At 46.3% G+C, this 24813-nt stretch overlaps 2 protein-coding genes across 3 annotated transcripts; one reads left to right on the top strand and one right to left on the bottom strand.

The window, feature by feature from the left end:
- Positions 1–659: 659 nt before the first annotated feature.
- Positions 660–11387, top strand: TRIM25 (tripartite motif containing 25). Its single transcript, XM_080380860.1, has 9 exons — positions 660–1332; positions 2346–2441; positions 3883–4116; positions 4606–4762; positions 5383–5466; positions 5875–5940; positions 6614–6640; positions 7006–7101; positions 7840–11387. Exons 1-9 carry the CDS (start codon positions 721–723, stop codon positions 8370–8372), a joined length of 1905 nt encoding a protein of 634 aa, XP_080236986.1. The 5' UTR covers positions 660–720; the 3' UTR covers positions 8373–11387.
- Positions 11388–15268: 3881 nt separating this feature from the next.
- Positions 15269–24813, bottom strand: LOC308063477 (meteorin-like protein). 2 transcript variants are annotated; one of them, XM_080386508.1, is made up of 4 exons: positions 24612–24813; positions 22597–23006; positions 20908–20967; positions 15269–18390 (listed from the first exon to the last, which is right to left on the bottom strand). In XM_080386508.1, exons 1-4 carry the CDS (start codon positions 24698–24700, stop codon positions 18074–18076), a joined length of 876 nt encoding a protein of 291 aa, XP_080242634.1. In that variant the 5' UTR covers positions 24701–24813; the 3' UTR covers positions 15269–18073. The 2 variants fall into 2 exon arrangements, with proteins under 2 accessions (XP_080242634.1, XP_080242635.1); XM_080386509.1 differs by having other exon boundaries at positions 22597–23051; positions 24612–24706.

The following is a 24813-nucleotide window of genomic DNA, read 5'->3' as shown; positions in this document are numbered from 1 at the left end:
CTGTGCTTCTAACTTCCTGCTCTGACTGAGCAGCACTTTGAATCCGCACTCTCTGGGCAAAGGGATAGATTTAGCTCAGAACCACATGGAGAAGTTCTCAAGTAATTGCAAGGAAGCAAAGGGAGTAGGAACTTCAGCAGCTATTTAAATGGTAAAATTCTTCAGTAATTTTTAATATTAAACATTATGGGTTTTTAGACAACAGGAGAGGTCGAGCTTACTCAAAACAGAATTTCAAACCCTCTTTGACAATGCAGAACATAAATTGCTCACCTGAGCTCTAAACGTTCCATCTTCTGCTCCAGAAGCAAAAGCTGTAGTTGTGAGGGTGTGTATTTACCCTTTACATCTGCATACCTTTGTCTGCACGGGTGGACACCAGGTGAGTGCTGAGAAAATACAGTGCGGCTTCGAGCCTCTGAAAGATGACGGTGCCTTGCCCCAGGTAAGCCCAGGAAGAAGTGCTTTGTTAACCTACAGAAAAATAAAAAATGTAAGCATCAACAGGTGCTCTTTGGGCCCTTCTCTGGTAACACACGAGACAGCTCAGCACGACGTTCCTCGGCGGTCCCCGCCAGGCAGCGGCGGCCCCGGGGGGTCGGGCCGCAGGGGGGGCGGGTGCCGGGCCCCTCCCGCCGGGGCGGGTCCGGGCCACGCAAATTCCCGGAAAGCGCCACCGCCGCTTTCGTTTCTGGTGCCGCGGGGCCGGGCAGCCGCGCCATGGCCCGCTCGCCGCCGGAGCCGGGCCTGGCGGTGCTGGAGGAGGAGCTGACCTGCTCCATCTGCCTCAGCCTCTTCAGCAGCCCCGTGACCGTGCCCTGCGGGCACAACTTCTGCGGCTCCTGCCTGGAGAGCGCCTGGGCCGGGCCGGCGGCGGACTTCAGCTGCCCGCAGTGCCGCGCCACCTTCGCGGGCCGCCCGCAGCTGCAGAAGAACACGGTGCTGTGCCGGGTGGTGGAGCAGCTCCGGGGCTGCGCGGGGGCCGGGGAGCGGGATGGGGAGGGGGAGGCGGGGAGCGTGGCCGCGGACGCCCCCGGGGACCCCCCGGTCCGCTGCGACAGCTGCCTGCGGGCGCCGGCGGCGCGGACCTGCCTGACCTGCACCGCCTCCTTCTGCGCCGAGCACCTGCGGCCGCACCAGGACAGCCCGGCCTTCCGCGACCACCAGCTCTGCGCCCCCCTGCGCGACCTCCAGCGGCGCAAGTGCCCGCAGCACAACAAGCTCCTCGAGTTCTTCTGCCGGCAGCACGGCTGCTGCATCTGCTCCCTCTGCCTCCTCGGGCACAAGCTGTGCTACACCAGCCCCCTGCAGCTGGCCAAAGCCAACGCCGAGGTGAGCGGTGCGTGCTCCGGGGGGGATGCAGCGCCCTGCGAGGGGCACCCCGGGGCCCAGGGTGTGCCAGGGGGAGGCTGGACAAGACGCGGAGGGCACACCTCACTCCTGGCCTTGGCAGCACATTATGGGCCCTCCAGAGCCCGCTCGGCCCCAGCAGGGTCGTTCCTTGCGCTTCCCTCCTCTCCCCACGCCGGGGGGGCGGGGGTCTGCGGCACTGGCAGCCCCCGGCCCGGCCAGGTGGCCTCCGCGGGCGTCACCTGTGTCCCGGGGCCCCCGCTGTCAGCCGTTTGAGGGACCCTAGGCAGGCGCTGCTCTGTGTACATCCTTAAGAAGCGATGATGTGTCAGAGCAGCCCAGGGGCTCGCTAGCAGGTGGAGAAGAGGCAGGAGGAGGTTGGCAGGAGCAGCAGGAAGGGAGGCTAGCCTTCCTCTCCTACAGCCCAGCGCAAAGTCAGAGGGTGGATGAGTAAGGTGTGCTTGAAAAGCTTAGGTGGCCAGTCTCCCATCTGTTTGGCAAGTGTGTGTCCTTCTTACACTCAGAAGTCCTCCCTGATTTAGCTTGGCAGCATATTGAACTAAAGGGATAGGTAACTCCCATCTGAGTGATAAAATTCTCAATTAAAACGAGGAGTGAACAGTCATGTCAACCCAGTGCCCAAAGTCCAACCTGAGAGCCAACAGAAAGTTTATTCTTGGCACTGGGAAACCCTGGGCTGATGAAAACACCCAGGCTGTATCGTACAGAGAGACTGAATCAACAGCTGCTCCTGCTGCTGGGAGGTGGAGCTGCGGGGAAGGCACCTGCTGCACGAGTCAAACACACGTGGGAGAGGGCTTCTGCGTCCCCCAAGGCTTAAGGCGCAGTAGATTTTAAACCAATAGTGCTAAATGATTACAATGGTTATTTAAAACGTCCTGTAAATATGATTCTTGCTGCAGTATGCGTGCCCTGACTGAGGGCAGGCATGGCAACTGCTGCGCTGAACGACCTTCTGATCTCTCCTGTTGCAGTCAGCGCTGAAGAAGAGACTTGTGGAGCTGCATAATCAGTGTGAAAAAGCTGCTCAGGCAATGAAGGCTGTGAAAATACATCAAAGCCAAACTACTGTAAGTGGCCGTTCAAAATGCTGTCGGGTTGCTTGGCATACACTGCCACTGTGTGTCACTGAGGGTCACACTCTTGTGACAATGGCTGCAGTACTGAGATAGCACTGGCAGGAGAAGATGTGGTTGGGAAGGAACAGAAAAGGCGTTTTGGCAGAGCCAGCCAGCTCCATGGGAGACGGGAGTAAACCAGCCACCGTGCAAGGGGTTTATAGCCGCACGTGCTGACACACTCGGCCCGTAACGGGGCTCAAACCCCTCCTTCCCTGTCGTACCAGAAAGTGTGTGTCCATGCAGCCCAAGCTAAAGGATTAGTGAGCTGTAATGGCTGCACCGGTGCAGAAATCTTGTGATGGTTCTGCCCCATAAATGACCACAGCTAATCCTTGCTCTTAGCTGACGATTGGGGCTGCTGTTTGTACTGATGGTACATCAGTGGTACGTGTCACTTGCACCGTCCTTTCTGAACCGAGTGGTAGAGACCAAGAAACTGTTAGTAGTTTTGTGCTCCTCTGGAACATCTCTTGGAGAATCAGGAATAACTTTGTATGAACCAGAGATGTCGCATCTCCGAGGCAGAAGTGGCTACAGCTGTCCAAGGGGGTGTGTGGCTGTCAGGGTTTAACCCCAGCCAGTAACTCAGCACCACACAGCTGCCAGCTCACTCCCCCCTCGCCCAAAGGGGTTGGGAGGAGAATCAGAAAGGAATGTAAGGGTTGAGAGAAGATCAATTTAACAGGTAAAGCAAAAGCCACGCCTGCAAGCAAAGCAAAACAAGGAGTTCATCACTGCTGTCCACTGGCAGGCAGGTGTTCAGCCATCCCCAGGACAGCAAGGCTCCATCACACCTATTGGTTTCTTGGGAAGCCAAATGCCATAATGTCAGATGTTGTCCCCCTCCTTCCTTCTTCTTCTTCTCCCAGTTTATATACTCAGTGTGATGTCATATGGCATGGAATACCCCTTCGGCTAGTTTGGGTCACTTGCCCTGGCTGTGTCCCCTCCCAGTTTTCCGTGTCCCTCCAGCCCTCTTGCTGGCAGGGCCCAAGGAACCTTGACTTAGTATAAACATTACCCAGCAACAACGGTACTAAACACAGCACTATACTAGCTACTAAGAAGAAAGGTAACTCCATCCCAGCCGAACCTAGGACAGCGGTGTGCCAGTGGTGGCATGGCCCTGTCCCAGTGCCAGTGCCCCCTAGATGGCCCGGCCTCTGCCCGCAGCCGGGATCTGGAGACCAAGAAGTGTCCTCATTCCTTGGGAGTAAATGCGTTTTCTTTCCTAACGACACAGAAATACACAGCTTTTCTATGGCCTGTTTCAAGTAATTCAAGCCTACATGTTCCTCAAAGGCTTTCTTGTAGTAGTAGTAGTAAGCAGTACTTTGTCCACAGACTGTTCTTTTGAAGCCAGTGTCTGTCTGTTCTTCATCTGTTCCAGGAGACAGCTTGCAGAAAGATTGATTTGATCAGAAATGAGTTTTCAGAAATTAAAGCTTTAATTGAAGAAAGAGAAAATCAGATTTTGAAAGTAATTGCAGATGAAGAAAAGAGAGTTTGGAAAAAGTTTGATTATATTTATGGTGTTCTGGGAAATAAGAAGAATGACATTCAGTCTCTGAGAGATCAGATTGAGGTGGCGCTGACTGAACAGGATGACGTTCTGTTTTTGAAGGTAATATATCCTTTAAATGCAAATCCAATTCTTCTTATTTCAAGAATGTGGAATCACAAAAATCTGCTGTGGTAGTCCTGCTCTCCAGACACTTTCAGTCGAATGGTAATGCAGGCGTGTGCAAAAATCTGCTACAAAAGGATGTCATGATAAGTACATAAATACCAATGAAAGGGAGATGCAATGGTGTCTGGTAACTCGCCCCAAGTCAGCTACTACCTCTACAGCCCGCAGAGGGGCCAGTGGGTGAGAGAGCTCATCCCCGTGAGGTGTTGCAGCTCTGTGCTGTGATGCTGGTGGATCCTTCTGGCTTGTGAATCGTGTGTGGGTTGCTGCTGAAGTTTTGCCATGGGTCATTGACTGTAGCCTTTGCTGCTTTAAATTTGAAATAAATGTACAAAACCCACCCTGTTTATAATAGTTTGGTTGTATTTTTCTCTCTCTGCTACATAAGGTGGTCTGTACAAGATCTTCCATTTGCCTTTTCAGAAAGCAGCAGCACTGCAACGAACACCAACAAAAAGCGCTTTCATTCCTGAAGTTGAAATGGACCAAAACCTGATACATTCCACTTGCCAGTCTGCCATTAACCTTAAAGACACTGTGAAACTTGCAGTGACTCGGTGTAGGGAGGAAAGAGTGGAAGGTAACGTACTGCTGGGAGAACTGGCATTTTCTGCCTTGCACAAATGAGGGATCTTCCCCTCCAATCCAAGTATCATTGGAAAAAAAAAATAGTGCAGCACATACAGTTGGCTAAAATAAATTGTGTCTTCCAGCTCCTGCAGTCCTGCATTTCCACACAAAAATGCTACAGTCTGGGCTAAACTAGGAGAAAAAAATTGCATCAGTGTCTCTTTGCTTTTATCTCTGCTTGGATAAGCTGACAAGTACAATACCAAGCCCTGCCGGCACACCTCAGCCTTTACTCCCTACAGTAATCTATGTTTTTATTCTGTAGCAGGGCTGGATACAGTTAGGATGTGGATTTCAGGGAAGTCATAAAATGCTTTAGAGTGACAGGACTATGGCTACCCAGCTGCGAAGGTGCTGGTTGTGTAAGTGGTGTAGAACAAAGCTCTACTTACCGGGTTAAGCAAAAGTGTCTTCTGGACTGGGGTATGGGTGTCTTCTGTGCTGTTACCATCTCTGCTGTGTGTCACATAAGTTCTTCCCATAACTGAAAAATAAGATTAAAAAATGTCCTTGCTAATGCATTAATGTTCCTGGCAATACAAAAATAATGTAAAAATATCACCATTGCAGCAAAACTAACACTTAGGAAAACCAAAGCCCCTCCACTAGCTACTCCAAACAGAACCTTTGTTGGAAGACAGACACCGGGACCATGTAAGTATTAAAGAATATCATCCTCTCCTAATTAAATAAGAATTCAAGCAGTTACCCAAGAGCCATTTGCTATAGCAGTGATGCAGTGACTACCCCGTAGCGAGTGCTCTGGCATGGGAAAGGGAGGGAGGGTGGCTTGGGCTGTTTAGTACTGGATGCCTTGTGAGCTGTAAAGCAGCAAACTGCACGGATACGATGGCGCATTAGCCTCCGTGTGCTCCTGCAGCGGTATCAGCAGGCTGTAAAGCAAAGCAGAGCCTCCCAGCCCTCGGGTTCTTGCAGACTTTTTTTCATTTGCACTAAACGTCTGTTGGCACATTTGATGGATTTATGTCTTGAATCCTGCTTACAAGCTGTTCCATGTTCTGGTTGTTTGGTTTTTGGTTTTTTCTTTCCCCCCCTCCCAAGATCATGCCTCCAAAGAGAAGAACTTTCCCCAGACTCCAGCCGCTTCACAGGTCGAGGCAGATACCAGTAAGTGGTGATGAACAGCAGCCTTACTCAAACGTTTTGCTGGCCACATCTTGCCTACAGTCTAAGGCTGGGGTGATGCAGACAGTCTGTGGCAGGTTATACGAGGGCCTCAGTGTTTTCTGTCCAGATACTAGTATTAATGTGGCACTCTAGCCTGTTCGGAAGATCTTCCATACTGTCTTGAAATAAATCCAAGTGTTAAACACACCCTTCTACTGAGCCCTTGACACCTGGTCCTTTCCATTCGCGAGTCCCGGGTGTGGAGCACTCGGCGGGGTCTGTGGGGGATGCTGGACTTGAATGGACTTTTGGCTCCTGTTGCTGCACCAGAAGTTCCATTGTAAAAAGAAAAGGAACAGGTCTGGGTACCTCATGGGAAGAGGCTTATTGCCACTTGCCTGAACACGCTGCATCCTGGAGTGGAGATGAAGCTCGTTCTGGGCTTGTGACCCTGTGAAACAGAGAGAACAGGAGGTTGTGCTTCACGTGCAGCTTCCTGGTATGGGTGTATTTGTATGTGGCTTCAGTGCTTCATATGCTGCTGCAGCTTCAGAAGAGCCATGACGATGGTGTCAGAGCTGGCAGAGTCTATCGGTGGCTTTTCAGTCTCAGTAGAGCTCACAGGTCACCTTTTTCTCTTTTTTTTTTTTTTTTTTTCTTCCTCCCCCTCCAGAGGAGAAAAAGAAACCTGGTAAAATTGGTGAGTCCAAACTTTCTGTATACTTACTCTAATTTTCATTAACTGCTCTTAAAATGATAAGTAGGTGGTCACTAGTGTTGGTACATTAAGCAAAGGTTCAACTCTTGCTCTGAGAAGGCTCTTGCTAGTTACTCTGAGAGCGATCAGGTGCCCAAAGAGGTTGCCCAGAGACAACAGGGTGTTTTCAAAACTTGGCAAGACAGTGAGCAACCTGAGCTAATATTGAAGTTAACCCTGTGTGGAGCATGAAGCTAAACCAGGTAACTTCTAGAGGTCCACTTCACACCATCACAGACGCGCTCAGGTTGTTAAGCATGCAGGGTTTCTTCCCAACTTCCCAACTCTCTCTTCTTCTGCCGACACAGCACCAGACGTGGGAACATCGAATGCTGCAGCTGCCGTTTCAACCAAGGAGCTTATTGACAGCTTTCTGAAGAAATCCAGAGAGGAGCTTTTGCAGTGTAAGACACCCAACTTAAAGATGAGTTTACTAATTAAAAGTTACATTACTTAAAGATGAGGGTTTGGCACTTACTGCCCTGGTGGTATATTCCCTCTGTAGTTATCTGCAAAAAGACTTCTGAGGGGGTTTAGTTGGCTTAGTAGGTTATCAATTGGTTGCTACAAATGAAGGAAATTTTTGGAGGAAAAGTGGGCAGGAGGTTTCTAAGTGTTTCTTTTGCCAGATGAATCAAATTTATCTTTGGTATGAATGTATCTTTACAAAGGGAGATGAAGTTTTCTCAGTAATGGCTTTGGTTTCCCCCAACATGACTGCATTAAGGTAGCCCAGAAACAGGATGTGTAACACACTGGGTTTCTCTTTGAAATGACATGTAGGCTTTTATGCAAGGCCATGATGGCTTGCTTAAGATGCTGTCCAAGATGGCATATGATACGGTGTACCTTTTGCTGCCAGATCAGCAATCCCCTTCTTCTCCCAGCACATATATATATACGTGGTGAAGGAATCCCATGGGGATGCAGGGAGGAAGGAAACTTGCCTTCCATTTGCCTGAGGTGTAACACAGAGCTGCAGTTGAACCCAACAGCTGTTCCTGTGGCCCTAAGAATTGCCTGCAGTGTGGAGGAGAGCAGAGAAGGGAGATAAACATGTCTAGGAACAAGTGCCTAGGTGGGACAGTACAAATAAAAGTGCTTTGCTCTTCAGTAAATTCAAACAATTCACGTTATTGCAGATGCTGTTAACATCATGCTGGATTGCAACACAGCTCATAACAAAGTGATTCTGTCTGACGGATACACCAGGATGTCTGTCTCGGACACCTCCCTGAATTATAACAACCACCCTCAGCGCTTCACCGATTGTTTCCAAGTTCTGGGGTTGCAGTGCTTCAAGAAGGGCATCCACTACTGGGAAGTGGAACTGCAACAGAGTAACTTCTGTGGCATTGGCATCTGCTACGGCAGCATGGACCGGCAGGGGCCTGAGAGTCGCCTGGGGAGGAACAGCAGCTCTTGGTGTATTGAGTGGTTTAATTCCAAAATATCATCCTGGCATAATGATGTTGAGAAGTGTTTGCCCGCTGTGCACGCTACCAAGATCGGTGTGCTGCTCCACTGTGAGGGAGGGTTTGTGATTTTCATGGCTGTTGGAAAGAAGCATAACTTGATCTACAAATTCAAAGCTGAGTTTACTGAAGCCCTGTACCCTGCCTTCTGGTTATTTTCCAGTGGCACTGTTCTCTCTCTATGCCAAATGAAACAGTAAGGACTCTGTCCTTATTTATTTCACCTAAGTGCTTACATGCAGGTAATCAGTTCTGCAGCAACTCTTTGTATGTTTTAGTCTAAGAAGTCTCAAAGATTGTTCGAGACTAAAATTATTAGCTCTTTTAAGCAGCTTGGGAAATCTGCTGATTCTTTGGTCTGAATCGCTAAAGCCTTTAGATATAGTGATTCAGTAAAATGTTGATGATAGTAAAAACTATAATGAAAGGTTTAGCAAAGACTTTGATTGTCCTTCTGAAAGCAAAGTTATGATACAAACTGTTAAACGTCTTCAGTGCCTTCTGTGGTTTGCTGTAAAGAATCTCCAGAATTAATTTTCAGGTCTAGATGTGTTTCACAGGTAGCAGTAACCCCTTTAGCAAGGAATTCTTCCTTGCTAAATTCAGGTTCCAGGCTTTGTGGTAGGTCTCAGTGTTGCCTTTTTCTCTGTACACAGACTGTTCATAGTCAGGATCTGCAACGTACATGTTGCCAGTGTACGACTCCATGAGGTGGTACAGAGTGAACTATTAAAATCAGTAAGTTCAGGTTTTATGATGCTAAGTTATAAAAGCTAGTATGTCAAATCTGATCAGAATGGAAATGCAGAGACTTTTAGAGTTGATGGATAAGAAATGGTGTCAGAATCACCAGGAAATATATGGCATTGACTCAGAGACTGGGAGTATGCCAGTCTTCAGGAGGACAGCCTGCAAAGCAGTAGTGTGCTCCCTGTCATAATACAGTTTGTGGGATGAAGCATTCTGTCTCATGTTGTGACCCAGAACCTGCTTCACATCTTCACACCGAAGGCTCTTTGTGTGCTGAGTTCAGGGAGTGCTTTTTTTGGCTTGTGTAGGGAGCGTAAAGGTGCTGTTTGCTTAAAGCAGGGTCTCCTGTTGTAAAGCTTTTCCTCTTTGGGAGGCAGGATATTCTCTGTTGGTGCATCTGTAGTAGTTCGGGTGGCAGACACTGGATTTCCTACGTGTTCCTGGCACTCTGATTTGAGGAGTCTCAAGACAGTATGCACAGTGCCTAGAAAATGCTGTTTCATCTCTGTTCGAAGCCTGTAGGCAGAGAGGTGAATCTCTTGAAACGTACAGGGAATTAGCACAAAGGAGAGTATATGTCCATTCCCACGAGGATGTATTTTTAATTCTCCTGGTGTCCTTTTCTTTGGGTTGTGGTGTCTTCAGAAGTCCTCGCTCTGTACAGGGGGATCTGTAGTTTTGCATTTCTTACAACTTTAAAACAACCAGTAGGCAATCAAGGTATTTGGATCTCATAGTAACTGGGCCTGTAACTTGTTAATGCCTCTGGAATCACTGTGCTAGCTCTGATTTCTTGTAGGAGCCCATGAAGAACAGGGGAGCTCGCTTGAGAGACTTCCTGGGCTTTGATTTGCAAAACTCCCCCTTACGGGACTGGGTGACATAAACCAGCGGCTGCAGGCAGTGTGGAAGGGAGTTGTCGGAAGGCTCAGAAGAACCTCTGGGACAACATTTCACATTCGCCAAAGTGCTTTAGAGGGAGACTTGCAGGAATTCAGGCTTGGCATCTCTGTCTTTACTTGGTTTGTAAACTCTTAGTACTTTGTCAAGGATAGGGTAAGTCTAGTAAGAGGCTTCCATTTCCTTGGGCAGAACAGGATACGGAATCGGTGGTGGACCTCAGTGTGCCAGGGCTGTCCTGTCTCAAGGGTCTCAGCATCCCAAAGCACAGCCAGCACTAAAACTACCAAACTAAGCAGAAGACTCCAGAAGGTGCAGGAAGGAGGATGTGTCCTGCTAGGAGCAACAATGAACACAAGGCTTTTCCTCCTGCACCTCCAGTTTTTCAGCAGCGAGGGACAAGAGCAGTTTCCTCTGGGAAATCCTGTCCCTTTAGCCGCTTGGCTGTGCCGCAGGGCTGCGGATCCCCTTGGCAGGGTGCAGGAGGAGTACGCTGCCCCCTTGTTCACGGGGGAAAAAAGTGCTCTGGCAGTTTGTGCAGTGGAGAAAGTCCACATTTCCTATTGCTTGCTTCTTGACTTTCAAGCGGGATTAATACCAACCTCTAAGACTATGGGCGGCTTGAGCTGCAGTCTGGAGTGGTACTCAAGCAGAGTAAAGGAGGGGGGTTTTATTCTGCCACACTGGACAAGGTGGGATGCTTTACCTGTGACACTGGCGTATGACCAACACTGTAAAATATTTAAGGTGTCTGGGATTACCACAGGCAGTGATACAAGCCTGCTGCTGTATTCCTGGTTCTCTTTTTTGTTTGTTTTGTGCTATGAACGACTAGAAATGCTAGAATGAGGTTCTGTTAAATTGGAATTAAATGAGAAATGCGTAACTGAATTACGCTCCTGAAAACTGTTATTTTCATTAGCTTCAGGTATCTTTGGATATATTGAAACATCAGGGTGACAAAACATTAGAAAAAAAAATACCAGTTACAGCATGACAAATAATGGTGCAAAAGCCTTTTCAACACAACTGAAGTGTTTTACTCAGCCAGTAACTAGCAAAGCTGTACTGGTTTTAAACAAAATGTAGATATGAGCATGTGTTTTAATTATACTTATTTTTTTTAACAGTATGAAGTATCCAACTTATCCAGTCTAGAAAAAGAACCAATTCTGATGCTAATAAAACCATGAATATGTGGAATGATTTGCATATTAATGAACAACTGAGAATAAACAGAGAAACGTTTTCCCACTGAAAATACACTATCTGTTTAAATCTTTTCTTCAATAAAACCCATCAGTAAAATACTGCAGTTAGAAAAATAAATGCTTATGTAATAATAAACCTGTTGATGGTACTGCTATATCAGCCATGTACTTCATGTTATTTCATATATATTTATCAGCTAGACATCCTTGTCAGGGCAGTAGACATAGATTTTACGTCATCTGTTTTATGTGTGTGCTTGTACCTGTTCTAGAAGTCGACTGTTGATCTTTTGAGCTAGAAAGTGAATGAACGATGACGTTCTGAATTCAATAAATATTCATGGTAAACCCTAACTCTGAGTATTTTGTTCCGTGCTCAAAGTTGAAGCAAGCAGTAAGGAAGGCAGAAATAAAGACGCTACAGCGTACAAACAACAGGTCTTTCACTGCATAACTCACTGAGTTACACGAGAACTGGGGAAGAGAGAAAAGGGAGACAGCTGTGGTATCCTCCGGACTGTCAAATGCTGTCCTAAACTATCCCCTTCACCTGAGCTATGCACCCTTTACCAGTAATGCTGCATCCTAGCTAGTAACCAAAACTGGGACCTTTTCAGGTAAGCAAAACCATGGTCAATAGCTGGAGGAAGGTGAATGACTAAGGGCTCAGTATGTGCAGTGGGATTGCTTAAAAAAAGCCTTAGGTGATGTCCAGCATCTGCCAGCTTAAGTTAGCTCTAGAAGCAGCAATAGGTGACGATTCCTTACACTGCTCAGTGAAATCAAGCTAAAGCATTTCTGGTTTGCAAGCTGCTGCCTCTCCATGTGGCCAGCGGAAAGCAGCTCAACAGGGAGCTGTTCTGGTGGCTCAACAGGCTTTTAAAGACTAGCCAAAACAAAGGGACCCACAAAACAAATTAAAAATTGACTTTTCCACTTAAAAGTTCTCCAAGTGACTTAGGCTGATGAGGGTTTTGGAATAAACTCCAAAGAGTTCCCAGTCAGACAACAGTATTGCTTGATCAGTGTGGCAGGTGGTAAAAAAACAAAAAAACCCCAAGAAAAACAACCCAGCCTCCTCTTCACTAACTCCTTCTCCCATGACGTCCCTGGGATTAAGAGGTCAATTAGGTCTGCCAGAGTTTGGCATTGTTTTCCAAAGAAAGACAAATAGGTATTTTGAGCCTGTGTAAACTTGACGGTGACTACAGCCTGGGTCTTGAGCAGGTACTGAAACCTCAGAAGTCAGCATGCTCGTCACTCGTATGAGGTCTATTTCCTTACTTACTAATGTAACTCCCTCATGATTTAGCTTTGGGAGCACTTTTTCACAGCAAAAGGTACAACAGACTTGGACTCCAAAGAGTCTCTGGGAACATACGTGAAAGCGTTATCAGAAAGAAACCTAATACTTGTTTCTCTTCCTAAAACAAAATTGCATTTGGCTAATGTTTACCAAAGTGTGTTTCTCTGGCCAGTTTTCTGACTCCTTTCCATCTCTTCCCTTCGCTTCCCTTCCAACTGAGTGGCTGCTACTTCTCAAATCATCGATATGTCAGTTAAAAACGTGTCACGGTGTGGTCATTGTGTGACTCCTATTCAAAGCCCATGTCATTTAGACTTTCATTGGCAGCTATTCTGTCCCATTAAAAAGTTCAAGACAGCAATTTGTGAATCTTGCTCAGTCAAGTAGAACTGTGGAAAAAAAGGAGTTATTTCAAAAGTCAATTAATTGTGGCCTGTCAGAGTGCTCCTCATTCAGTTTTCTCCTAGGCCTTGTCATGGGCTCACATCTGTCAGCCCCCTGTTTCGCAGGCTGCTATCAGATGCTCTTACATTGAAAATAATGGGTTTATTCACACCATTTGTTGGACTTTGTGTGGTAGACACATTTCTATACCATTTTACGGTGTAACAATTCCATTTACATAAAATATAGGCAATTATGTGAGTCTGGCCAAAGCAATAAGGGAGGTGGGAGGAGCCACCATTAAAATAATAAAAGGTAACTGAAAAGAGGCAGATAATTTAGCTGAAAATACCATCGTGAGCAATTCTAGATCCTAAATTAGTTCAACAGAACTTTAAGGAAGTGAGTTACTTGTATTTTGTCTGTGTTTGTATTAAAGTCATTAATGTTTTTTAATGTAAAAAAAGAATTTGTACAGCACCTTTTTTACAGCACCTATGTTCCATTTTAAAAATCAAGTAGTTCTTGGTGGGGGAAGGAAGGGGTTTTTTTTTGCTTTATGGTTAGGTTTTTCCCCAGATTTAGAGAGAGTTTCCAGATCTGTCTGTAGAGGAATGTTGTGCCTTAGAAGCCTGATCCTGCAAATCCTACTTTTGATGGCAACAAGTTAATTTGTGTACAGGTCCATTTATATGAAGTCAAACCCAAAAGCTTTAGATGAAATTATCAGCAGCACTTTTCAATGAAGTGTAACAATTTTTCTTTTGGAGTCAGGAATACCATTCCTGCAAAAGTAAATCCCCTAGGATTCAAGTCAAGCATTCATTTTGCGTGAAACTGATCGACAAGCAGTTCGGCTATCCTTAATCTTGGCATAGGTAATGTCATAGGTAAGGACATGGGAATTTTGCTGTAACTTCTCGAGCCCACAGCACAGAGGGCTGCTGCTTTGTGGCACGCTGACGGCATCCCTGGAGCCCCTGTATTCCCTGTTAGCCCCCGATTCATTTCAGGTACTTGCCTACAGATGACAGTGAGAGTATTCCTTTAGCTAGTGAGACAGCCACTGCTCTACCTTCAGGGAAATAGTTTTTCAAACATTACTAGGATTATATCCTAAGACAAAATTATAAATAAGTTAAATATTACAGGAGCATGAATTATCTCTAATTATCTCTAAATTATCACTGTGGCATACTGAAACCAAAACTCACCACTTTGAAATGAAGAAAACCATTTAGAAAAACTACAAATATTCTTCATTGACTCTCCGTGATTACTTTGGAAGCCTTGCTAGATTTCAACAGAATGAGATCAAGACCATTAAAAAGGGAGAAAAAGATGGATTCTTGGTCAAGGACAGAGAAAGAAAAAAAAATTATTCCTCCTCACTCGCTGAAGTTAAGATTACAAATCTTAATGCAGAATGAGCTCCTAGAAGAGGTATTAAAGCATGGGCTTTCTCACTGATGGCAGAAGGTATTAAGTACTTGATTCAGTGGCAAAGCTCAGCATAAACCCCTGATTTCAAGACTTTGGCACGCAGCTCCTGTGCCTTCCCGCTAGAACTGTCAAGGTCTCTGAAAGCCGCGACTTTGCCATTTCATACAGTGACAGAAGACTTACCCTACTTTGTTATGCAAACACAGTTCTTATCCTTTTGTTTGACACAAAAGTTGAGCTTATATTGCAGCAAAAACTATTGAAACATTTACCTTAAAAACAGTCATAAATTGGAGAAAGAGAGTGAATGAGTCAAACCTCTAACAAAGGGAATAAGCCTGTATTCGTGTAATTCATTTCCTACAGAATGGCATGTTGAAAATTCAGTGCCTTTGAAACTGCACAGAAGAGGCAAGGTAGACACGAGGAGAAGGCCAGCTGCATTCAAAAACGGCCAAATCCACTCTGGTGTAAGCAGGTGAAACCTCATTCAAATCAGTCAAGGAGACTTAACCCATGGTGTCTATTCACAAACCTTCACTTCACGGTGTTGGTCCAGTCATTCAAAGACTTCGCAGAGATTCTTGCGGCTCTTTTGTCTTTCAACGAACAGGGGAAACACCCTGTCCCTCCTTTGATTCTCTATCTACACATCAGGCACAAACCCGGCAAAGAACAAATGATTGAGTGTGTAAAGAGCCCTGCTGCTTTATGAAATATTACACATCAGAAGGATCACGGAAAAGGCTTTGCTTCCTTCCTGGAAGAGGCTGAAAGACCTAAGCTTGCAGTGCTGAAAGGAAAAATGTTCTACATGCTTTCCTGGGTAAAGATAATTCATTGGGTCAAATTCAACCACAGTTAAGAAAGATCACTTGGTTGCTTGCAGGTGTTCACAAATGTGTTTTGACTGTAACTTAGGTCCTCCCCTTCCCCATACGAGGTTTATCTCAATTCTTAAAGTTGGCACTAATGAGAGCTGGCACCCAAATTCCTCCAAGAATTGTTTTTCGTCACCTCAGCTCTCCGTATGTGAAACCATTCTGGCCCCATCTGCCTGTATGCAGAGTTGAAGAAATTGATCCCCAAAGACTGTGGGGGGGGAAAACAAACAGCCCATGAAGATGAACATGAAGATGCTTTTGGCATCCTTACTTTGTTTAGGTACCCATTCCCTGAATACGTGAATCGCTGTGCTTTTGTAAGGCTGCCTGGCCCTATTTATCCATCTTGAAAGGAGCAAAATCCACAGAATTTTTGAGAAACAACTGAACAAAGAGTTTGTTTGGTGTCATAAAAGATGCTTTCTCTTCTATATGGCTGCTGAACACAGAATGACAAGCTCCTGGGATGTGGGACTTCCTGTAACAGATCTCTGGAACAGTAGATTATATCTCCTTTAGGACATCTAGGACTTTTTTGAAAGGTTTTAATCATCTATGGAGAGAGCAAGCAACAGAACAAATCTTACATGGCAGACTGCTGCTTTATGGAAGATGCCTACTCTAACCATTAAGCAAAAATTATGGTCAGTTGCAGCTTGAACTCCTTGTTGCTGTTCTTCACCACTCTTGCTCCCAGTCCACGTTTCTATCTTTCTAAGTTTTGATTTGCATTGGTTTGAATGCTTCATGCCCTCAATACAGTTGGTCTCTGCCTGTTCTTTTGCAAGGGGGCCACCAAACAGAGCAGTGTGCGTGAACTTGGGATACATCCAATGACACACACAATGAAGCAGTGGGCATTACAAACTGCTTGCCTCACATGTTTTGTCTCTGTTCAACCTCTTGTTGTCTGAGAAGGCTAAAATGAGTACCTAAATGCAACTGTTGGCTCCTATTACACATAGACTAACACGGCCCGTGCAAGGAAGATTATTCCCCTTTAGCTTTTATTCTACTATGGCTAAAGAAAGGACTCCAGAGTTCAGTTAGGAACCATGGGAGGTAGAATGCCAGAGCAAGAAACATTGCTTGCTGCCCTCAAAACTAAGTACTTAGGCTGACAGAGCTTAAAACACCGAAAGATGAAATTAAAATGCCTTGATGTAACCACAGTTCCTTGCTGCGATAATGGCTGTCCACCCTGTCACACTAATGGAGTCAGTGAAGTTAAAGAGTGTATGGCCTGATCATATGTTACTCTTAACCACTTTACTGCTCTTCCACTGATTCAAATTTTTCATCTTATCCCAGTGGAAACACTGGCTGCTTTGCCCCACTGTTACTCACGTTTGTATCTGAACACCCTCAGTCTTGATGTTGCGAGAAATTTGGACCAAACGTAAACAGCAGTAGCACTACTGATGTTAGCACAGCAGAAATTTTTTTGAGTGTAGGCACTCTATACATTACACGTTTTCCCCAGAAAAGTCAGAATATTTGTTTAAAACCTGAAACAAATGAAAACAAAAGGATTTTCTACAGAAAAGCTTTTTACCCCACCACATGGAAACATCAGGTACCTCTACTAGTTACTGATACTGTGACAGTTATCTCAAATCTATGCGGTATAGGGAGATTACAGTCAAATAGAATGAACATATACAACATCCACGGTCTTTAATAAGCTTTTCATTATTCTCACCAGCTGCAAGGATTTCAGGTTGCTCATTGCAAGGCTGATGAATCCACAAGGCTGCGGATTAAATCACCAGATCACAGGCATTTCTAAGTATGTTGTTTCACTTCACACTGGGTTGTTTTAGTTTTTCAACAGCTCATTAACTACACTAGTTACATGCTTTAAAAAGAACACATTACTTCAAAGGCATGATGCTCTATGAAAGCAAGTATTATGACATTAACGCTATAGGAAATGGCTAAGGCCCCTTTAAAAGGCAAAACCCCACAGAAGTTTGACATAGACAAATATATAAAACAACAAAGAAATGCAGTACCTCCCACCTACACTAAAAGAAAACATTTTATCTCTTATTTTCAGTGCAAATACCAACCAAAGAAGAGTGCTCCATTTAAAATCTGAAATGTAGCGCTGACCTCCAGCTCTCAAAACCCAAGTACTCTGATACCCCATCCATCCTCCAACTTTACAACGGCCAGTTCACTTAGGTCTCTCCTGTTGTTCCCTAAACAGGAACCAGAGGTAGTTGTGGGCCCAGTACCATCAATACCAAACATTACATTCTCACACAGCCAATGCTACAACCAAGACCTCCGACTATTTCAATGTGTTTCCCAAACACCTTTTCTCATGTGGTAGCGATGAGATACAGTGTTAGTGTTCATATTAGCTAAAGTGCTGTGTCCCTCCTTGGCCTGTTTGTGTGAGGAGCAAAAATAAGATGCTGTCAACTGTGCAGAAACCAGAAAGTGCTGCAGAACTACACCAGCTGTGATTTTGCCCCAGAGGGTTAATCTCTCTGCTAACACACAGAAGGCAAAAAAACTGGCAAACCCGCCAATTGTCTGAAGGGTTAGTAACTATGGCCAAGACTATAGTTAGCAGTCATCTAACAAACAAACAAACAAACAAACAAACAAAAAAAGGAGCTATTCAGAAGGGAAATCAAGTAGAGATGGGGGAGGAGAGAAAAAAAGTCTAGAGAAAAAGCACACAGTATGTACACAGAGCAGATGATGTTGGAAAGAATTCTGTAACACTGAGCCCAAGCTGCTTTCTAACCACAAAAAAAAGACTTTTTCAAAATTCAGAGTTATTTTGTGAGGCAAAGAAGATGCAAAGGAGAAAATAATGCAACCAATGCAAATGTGGATTAAAAGTCAGAGTTTACATGGCTCACAGAGCCATTATCTTCAGGAAAGTCTCCAGGTCCCAGTTTTGGTGAAATTGTTAGCTTTAGCCCTTGGTTTTAACTCTACTTCAAGACTCAGCATCCAAAAGCTGGGCTGAAAGTTTTCCACTCTCAACTCCAGTGTCACTCCTGTCAGTTGAGCTGAAACTCACATGGGTTGGCTCCTCTTTCTCTGGCAGCCTGGTAAATGAACATGAAGTCTTTAAACCGAGGAGCACAGCCCAGCCAAGCTTCACCAAAATGTTCATTTCCAGTGAAAAGGAAATCTCCACCTCCCTTCTTCACCTTGCACTGCAGCAGGGTTTGGATGGGGCCTCGCCATTCACCACTTGCTTCATCCTGCTGGAAAATTCTGTTTTTCTGTCTGTAGACTTTCTGGACGCTGATATCAACCTGTGACGTGTGGTTCTCTGAATCGTGGGAAACATTTCGGATAGATCCTTTCACCACTAGATGTGAAGAAGACAGGAGTTGGTTATGGAGCAGCAGGTAAGCAGTTCAGGTACTAGGAGCTCACTGAATGAAATAACTGGAGAAGCAGATTTGTTGTGCAGTCTGGACACCTACCACCCACAGGTGGGCACATTTCTGAGCACACACTGCATCCTTTACACGGAGGATCCCTACGCACACAGTGCTATGTGCCTGGAAGCATGCTTTATGACTACTCAAATCAGCTGCATCTGAGGAAAAAGCATATAACTTGCTTGATACTTCCAAGTAGCAGTAAAGGATAAAAAAGCACATGAAATGAGGTCAGCCCAGGAATTTGGTTTTTTCAGTCTATATTCCATGACAATGACTGTCACAGACAACCTCCTCCCTGTCTCCAGGGGGCTCTGAAGCTTCTCCTTTGACAGCAGTAACAGAGGTTGATCCAAGAGGAATCAGAATATGGCTTGGTTGGAAAAAACAAGAGCTTGTTAAACATTTTTTCATTTAAAGGTTTGGCATTTTTTTTCCCCTCAAAAGAAAATGTCATCCATCCACCAAAAGACACTTTAGGGAGATGATAAACAACAAGCAGAACTCTTAAAGTGACTTTATTTGAAGCCTTATTTAAAAAAAAAACACATAGCATACACATACTCCCTTCTCCCACAATGATCCTAGCTGTCTTCTGGGAATGAAAGCATAACAAGCCAGAGACTTTTTGATGGAAAGCACCCTTTGCATCAACTGTATGGAGAATGAAACGTCTCATCTGACAGGTGTTTGCTGTCCTGAAGCCATCTCTCTTATTCTCACCGCCCCCATTTTTCAAAGCAATGAATTATTCTTCTACTAACTAAACTAATTTCAATCCCATATCCAGAGAAGGCTTGAAACATGCCACCATTTGAGCCAACAGCTCTTGAGCAAACGAGAGGTTATGAATGCAAGGGGAACACCACCACGCTTCTGCCACAAAGCTCTTTCATGCAGGTACAGAGAACTCCACAAGTCAAGAGGCAGAAAAGGCTTATTTCTGAAGTTCCCAAGAACTTCCTCATTTAATGGCACTTCCAGTGGAACCCAGAACTCTGCGTAACAGATGTCTCTGCTCTCTGTCTGCCTCTCCGTGTGATCATTTTTAATCAGATGCAGTCAAGTCTATTGACAAGCTATAATGCACTTGCTCCTGGTGCTCCCAGTTGCTCCAGCACTGCTCAGGGCCTAGTGACTGAAGACCTCCACCTTCAGAATAAATAAATAAAGCCCCTATTCACTCCCAGTGCCATTTACACTTTCATTAGCAGCTATTTTCTCTAATCAAAAACGTTGATGATGGCAATTTGTGAGCTTAGGGCAGGGAAGTCAGGCCATAAATAGAGTCAGTTCAAAGGGCCATTTCTTCTGGTCTGTTGCTGCTGTAAGTGTAAGTGCCCCCATTGTGTGCCTGGGCCTCCACATCTGTCATCTCTGGGCTTTCAGGCAGTGCGAGGGGAGAGTGCCTGGGAACTGATAACTTCACGAAGTAGAAACAACGAGCTGGACTGCACCAATTAATTTAGAAGAAGAAGGAAAACTACCCGCTAAGGAGCACTCTAAGGGAAGCATGCTCCACACACTGTTTTTCTATCAGCACAACGATCTTGGTGTTTGATTTTATCAGTAGCCTTGAAGTATTGCAACCTCTAGTAGGAAAGCAGTAATTTGGTGGATTTTTTTAAACACTGAATAGGGTTAAATATAGCTCATAATTTTATTTCTTTATGTAGGCATATTTACGGCAATATAATTGTGGCCACGTGGCAGCTCTACCACTTTAGCTAATCAAAGAGGTACAAATCTCCATGTGCAAAACTATGGGAATAAAGTGAATGAATCACGATCGAGAGAAAAAGGAAAAAAATACCTTGCATTATTAAGTAGAGAAAATGGAAAAAGCTTTTAATGTACCATCGAATTTCTTATAATTTCTTCCCTTAGGGAATATTCAACTCTGTTTTCTCATAAGGCATGAAACCTAACCAGTAATCACTGGAAGAAGTTTGAATCACCTGAAATCCTTAGCTAGGTCACAAACAACTTACTACCTCTGTACAGATAGAACTGGGAAGTACGCAGATTGTGAGGGAAGAGAGAGAACATATTAATCACTGGGGAAAAAACTCACCAAAACAAAAAAAACAAGGATGAAGGAAATAAAAAGGAACACACCAAGCATGTATAACCTGTGTGTACGCGTGTCCACAGGTGTGTGACTTGTTCTGTGTGAGAGCCAGCAGCACACTGGTGAGAATTACTTCCAGTTCGGTTTTAGACCATAACCCTTCTGCCTGCAGGAAACAAGTGCCTTGAAAGAAAGCTTCTTCCTTCTAGGTTTCATTCCCCCCTCCCCAGTCTGAATTATTTTCCACACAGATAACTTCTTTCTCAGATCAAAGAGCAGAGTCATGCTGTTATTTTAAGAAAAGAAGCAAATAAATCCAAATAATCAATACATAATTAAAGGCAAAATGACTTCTCTTTAGTCAGCTTACCAAAATCACTGCTGCAAATGGCCATAAGCAGTTCCACGTTGTCACAAGGCCGGCACATAGCTAGAAAAAACCAGAACAGTTATTTTAATACTATAGTGTGTCTCATTGCTGAAGGACTGGTGAATTATGAGGGGAAATGGGGTAGAACTACTAGCCTAGAGAACATCATGATCAGGTGCAAACCAGAATTCTTGTTATGCAAATACAACCGAAGCAAAGAAACAAGCACAGATGATTTGTAAGAGTCACTGAGCGACAACAGGGCCTGGCAGCACACCATACCTCTACCAGCTGACGAAGCATGCAAAAACTATAGCAGAAAACACAGCACCTGGCACACGCTTATCCTCCATCTTTTTTCAACCTTTTCAAATTTGGTTCTGTTTTGGCAGAAAGAGGGGAAGAACCTCCTATATTACTTCTAGGTTACAAAAGATAAGAATAAAGAGAAGCATCTATGTGTGTGCTGGGAGCTACAACAACTTCAGTCAACAACTACAGCCCCACAGCCAGGGAACGCTCCAGTATCGTCTACTGAAATACCAGCAATCCAGCGTGGACGTGGCTGAATTTTCTTTCAAGTGTGAGGTAGCAGCTTAAGTCATTCAATATATTAGCGATAAAAGAAAACACTGCACGCCACACCTGAAGCTTTCATGAGTCTAACACCAGGTTGTAGGGTTCATTGAATCAATCAGGCTCTGTTCCCCCATAAATGTCATTTGTTATCCACACACTTGGTATATACCACGTTTGTTACCAAAAGCTCCTGCCTTGAGTACTGGGCCATCAGGCCAGTGATGCTATTGAGCACTTCCTAAAATAAGCATGTTCCCTGAGTTAATGCCATGAAGCTCCAGCAAACAGCAAAGCAGCACCTTGGGCAGGTTAACAAAGAGGGGAGGAGAGATGACAACCCAAACGCACTACAGTTGCTCTTTTTGTTTAAACCCTCCGTTTTAAGGGCAGCTTCTTGTCATTGCAACACGGCTTGAATACTCCCCTTTTTTAACAGCAGGTTTAGCCAGGGTATTCTTTATTTCAGCAGCAGGGATATAACGGCAGCAGTAGGTGGGTCTTGATTTTTAATAACCAGGATGAAAAAGAGCCCCTTCAACCTCAGTGCTCCTTGGATACATAAAGCAGGGGGAGTATATAAGCATTATTAGGTGCAGGATTGCGTTGGTGTGAGAATAGGAAAGAACGGTAAATGAAGTTTCAAGCAATTTAGCCAGCTAATCCCATTTTCAAACTCTCATTCTAATTTTCAGCAACTGTCTTGAGACCTTGGGACCTGATTAATTTAAATCCCTTCTGAACATAGGATTTAGGCTCCTAAAACCTAATAAACCTCCTAAGGCACTCAGTTGTCCTCAGTGATGGTACCGCCAGGGGCTGGGGACACCCCTGTTCACAGTGCATATATCCAGGACCAAGCTGGCTGCTAATGGAAAAGCAGAGCTTCTTCTTACATTGCAGTGCTCCCTCCTGTGCCTACATGATGCCCCCCACGGTAGAAATCTGAATATATACTGCACCAAGCAGTCAGCGAGCAGGAGAAGGACCTCCCTTGCAATGACAAACCCCTCAGGGCTGTCACTAGGGCCACACAGGCAAGGTCAGTGGATAACCAATGCCACCGTGGATCTGCCCCAGTGGGGGAGCCCTGAGGTCTGGCCCTGCTCTTACCTTCGACCAGTGCCATCTTTTTGAAGTCGGAGCCAGTAGTGCTCTGGTTGCTCAGCAGCTCATACTGGAAGCTGGCTGTCCGGCGGCTGATGTCCCTCTGCGGGCTGGCCTGCAGGAAGAGGGCCACTCGTTGCGGTGCGTGGGCACTGAAGCAAGACACGTGGTGAGGTCGAGCTCCTTCTGCCTCGCTTACCACCAGATGCAGCTGCCCAGCATGTTCCACGTAGATGCTGGCCCCCTGAAAGTCGCTGGCGGGCTTGATGCAGACAGTGGTGTGCCGGGCGCTGGCGAGGTTGGGCTCCAGGAGGACACGCAGGGCTCGTGCTGGGTACATCCACTCCAGGGAGCCCTCGGTGCAGCGCAGATGGACCTGCTCCACCGCGCGGGATCGGGGCTCCCAGCTCAGACCGCTGCCAAGGCAATGGAATCACAGAACCACTCAGGCTGGAAAAGACCTTCAGGATCATCAAGTCTAACTGTTAATCCAGCACTGCCAAACCCACTGTTACAGATCTGCTAATAAGTTAGAATTTTTATTTGATTTTATAAAATCATTTGGAATAAGAAATATATTTTAATGAAACTTGTAGTTGCACAGCAAAAGCTGCTATGAAATCCTCTGCACAGCCCTGTAGCAAGGCCAAAAGAATAGGCCAGAATCACCTAGTAGGAATGATTAGAACTTAGATAATAGACTTAATATTCAAGATGATTGAAGATAATTGGATACAGTATTTACAGGTAGACTGGGGAGAGATTTCTTTGTATTTGACTAGTCTTCTGTATGTAGAAAGTGTATTGAAATGTCAGAATATAGAATTAATGGGAACTGGGGAGAGTCGACTGGAACAACTTGTCGTTACCTGCCAAGAAACCGTGAACTTTAGTAAAAAGTAATTCTGGCAGGGGGAGATCGCGACCACCGACTCATATACCACCTACCCAAATCGTACCCAGACCCATTTCTAGACTTTTCTAACCTTTACTGTGCAGAATTGGATTTGGGAGGAGGATATGTTAATGATTTTCAGGAAATATTATGATTATGCATGAATATTTAATGAATATGTATGAATAAGTTCTATATGAGGTGTATGATATTGAAGTTTGGTGTGCATTGATCGTGAGAAGACTCACTCTCACACCCGGCCATCAATAAAGAAGTGTCTGCTTATCTGCATCACATTGGCGTCGGTAAATTCTTCATTCCGAGATTTCGGTAACACCACCACTAAACCACTTTCCAAGCACCTACGTGCTTTTTTAACACCTCCAGGGGTGGTGACCCCACCGCCTCCCTGGGCAGCCTGCCCCACCGCTGGGCCACCCTTCCAGGGAAGGAACGTTTCCAACATCCAACCTGAACCTCCCGCTGCAGCCTGAGCCCGTTCCCCCTTGTCCTGTCGCTTGTTACTCGGGAGAAGGGACCGACCCCCCCCCCCACCTACAGCCCGTGTCAGGCAGCTGTGGGGAGCGGTACTGTCCCCCCTGAGCCCCCTCCTCTCCAGACTAACCCCCCCATCAGACCTGTGCGCCAGCCCCGTACCCATCCATCACTGAGGACCCCGAGACACGGCCCCCAGCTCCCACTCGGCCCCAGCAGCCCTCGCACAGGCTCCCCCGGCCGCAGCGGCGCTGCCTGGGGCGGGCAGGGCCCCGCTCGGCTCGGGACAAGCAGCCCCGGCCCCCTCCCCGCCTCAGGCACCCCGGGCCGGTCCCGCCGCCGGCGGGCTGGGGCAGCTGCACGGCGAGCGCTGCTGTAACGCCTGGAAAGTTGGGTCTAATAAACCGCAATTTCTAAAATTATTATTGACGTTTCCCGTCAGAATTCACAGAGACAGCGTTCCTAACCGGCACGGCCCCGACCCCACCGCCCTCAGCGCCCACCGCGCCCGAGGGACCCAGCCCGGGCCCGCCAAGGCACCAGCGCGGCGAGGGCAGGGCCGCCCGCCCCCCGGCCGAGCCACCGCCGCCCCCCAACCGCCCGGCCGTACCCGCCGGCGGCCCCCGCCTACCTGCCCCGCCAGCTGCAGCGGTCGGCGCCCGCCAGCAGCAGCAGCCGCAGCAGGGCCAGGAGGCAGCGCGGGCCCCGCGCCGCGGCCATGCCCCGGCCACCCCGCCGCTGAGGGGCGGCCGCCGCGGGCCGGCATATAAGCGCGGGCGGAGGGAGGGGGCGGCCGGGCTGGGCCGGCCTCCGCCCCCGGGCCGCCCCCCGGC

Source organism: Falco punctatus (assembly GCF_963210335.1).
Source record: "Falco punctatus genome assembly, chromosome: 1".
NCBI lineage: Eukaryota > Metazoa > Chordata > Aves > Falconiformes > Falconidae > Falco > Falco punctatus.
The sequence above is the reverse complement of the archived record's forward strand: the minus strand, read 5'-3'. Positions and strand labels throughout refer to the sequence as shown.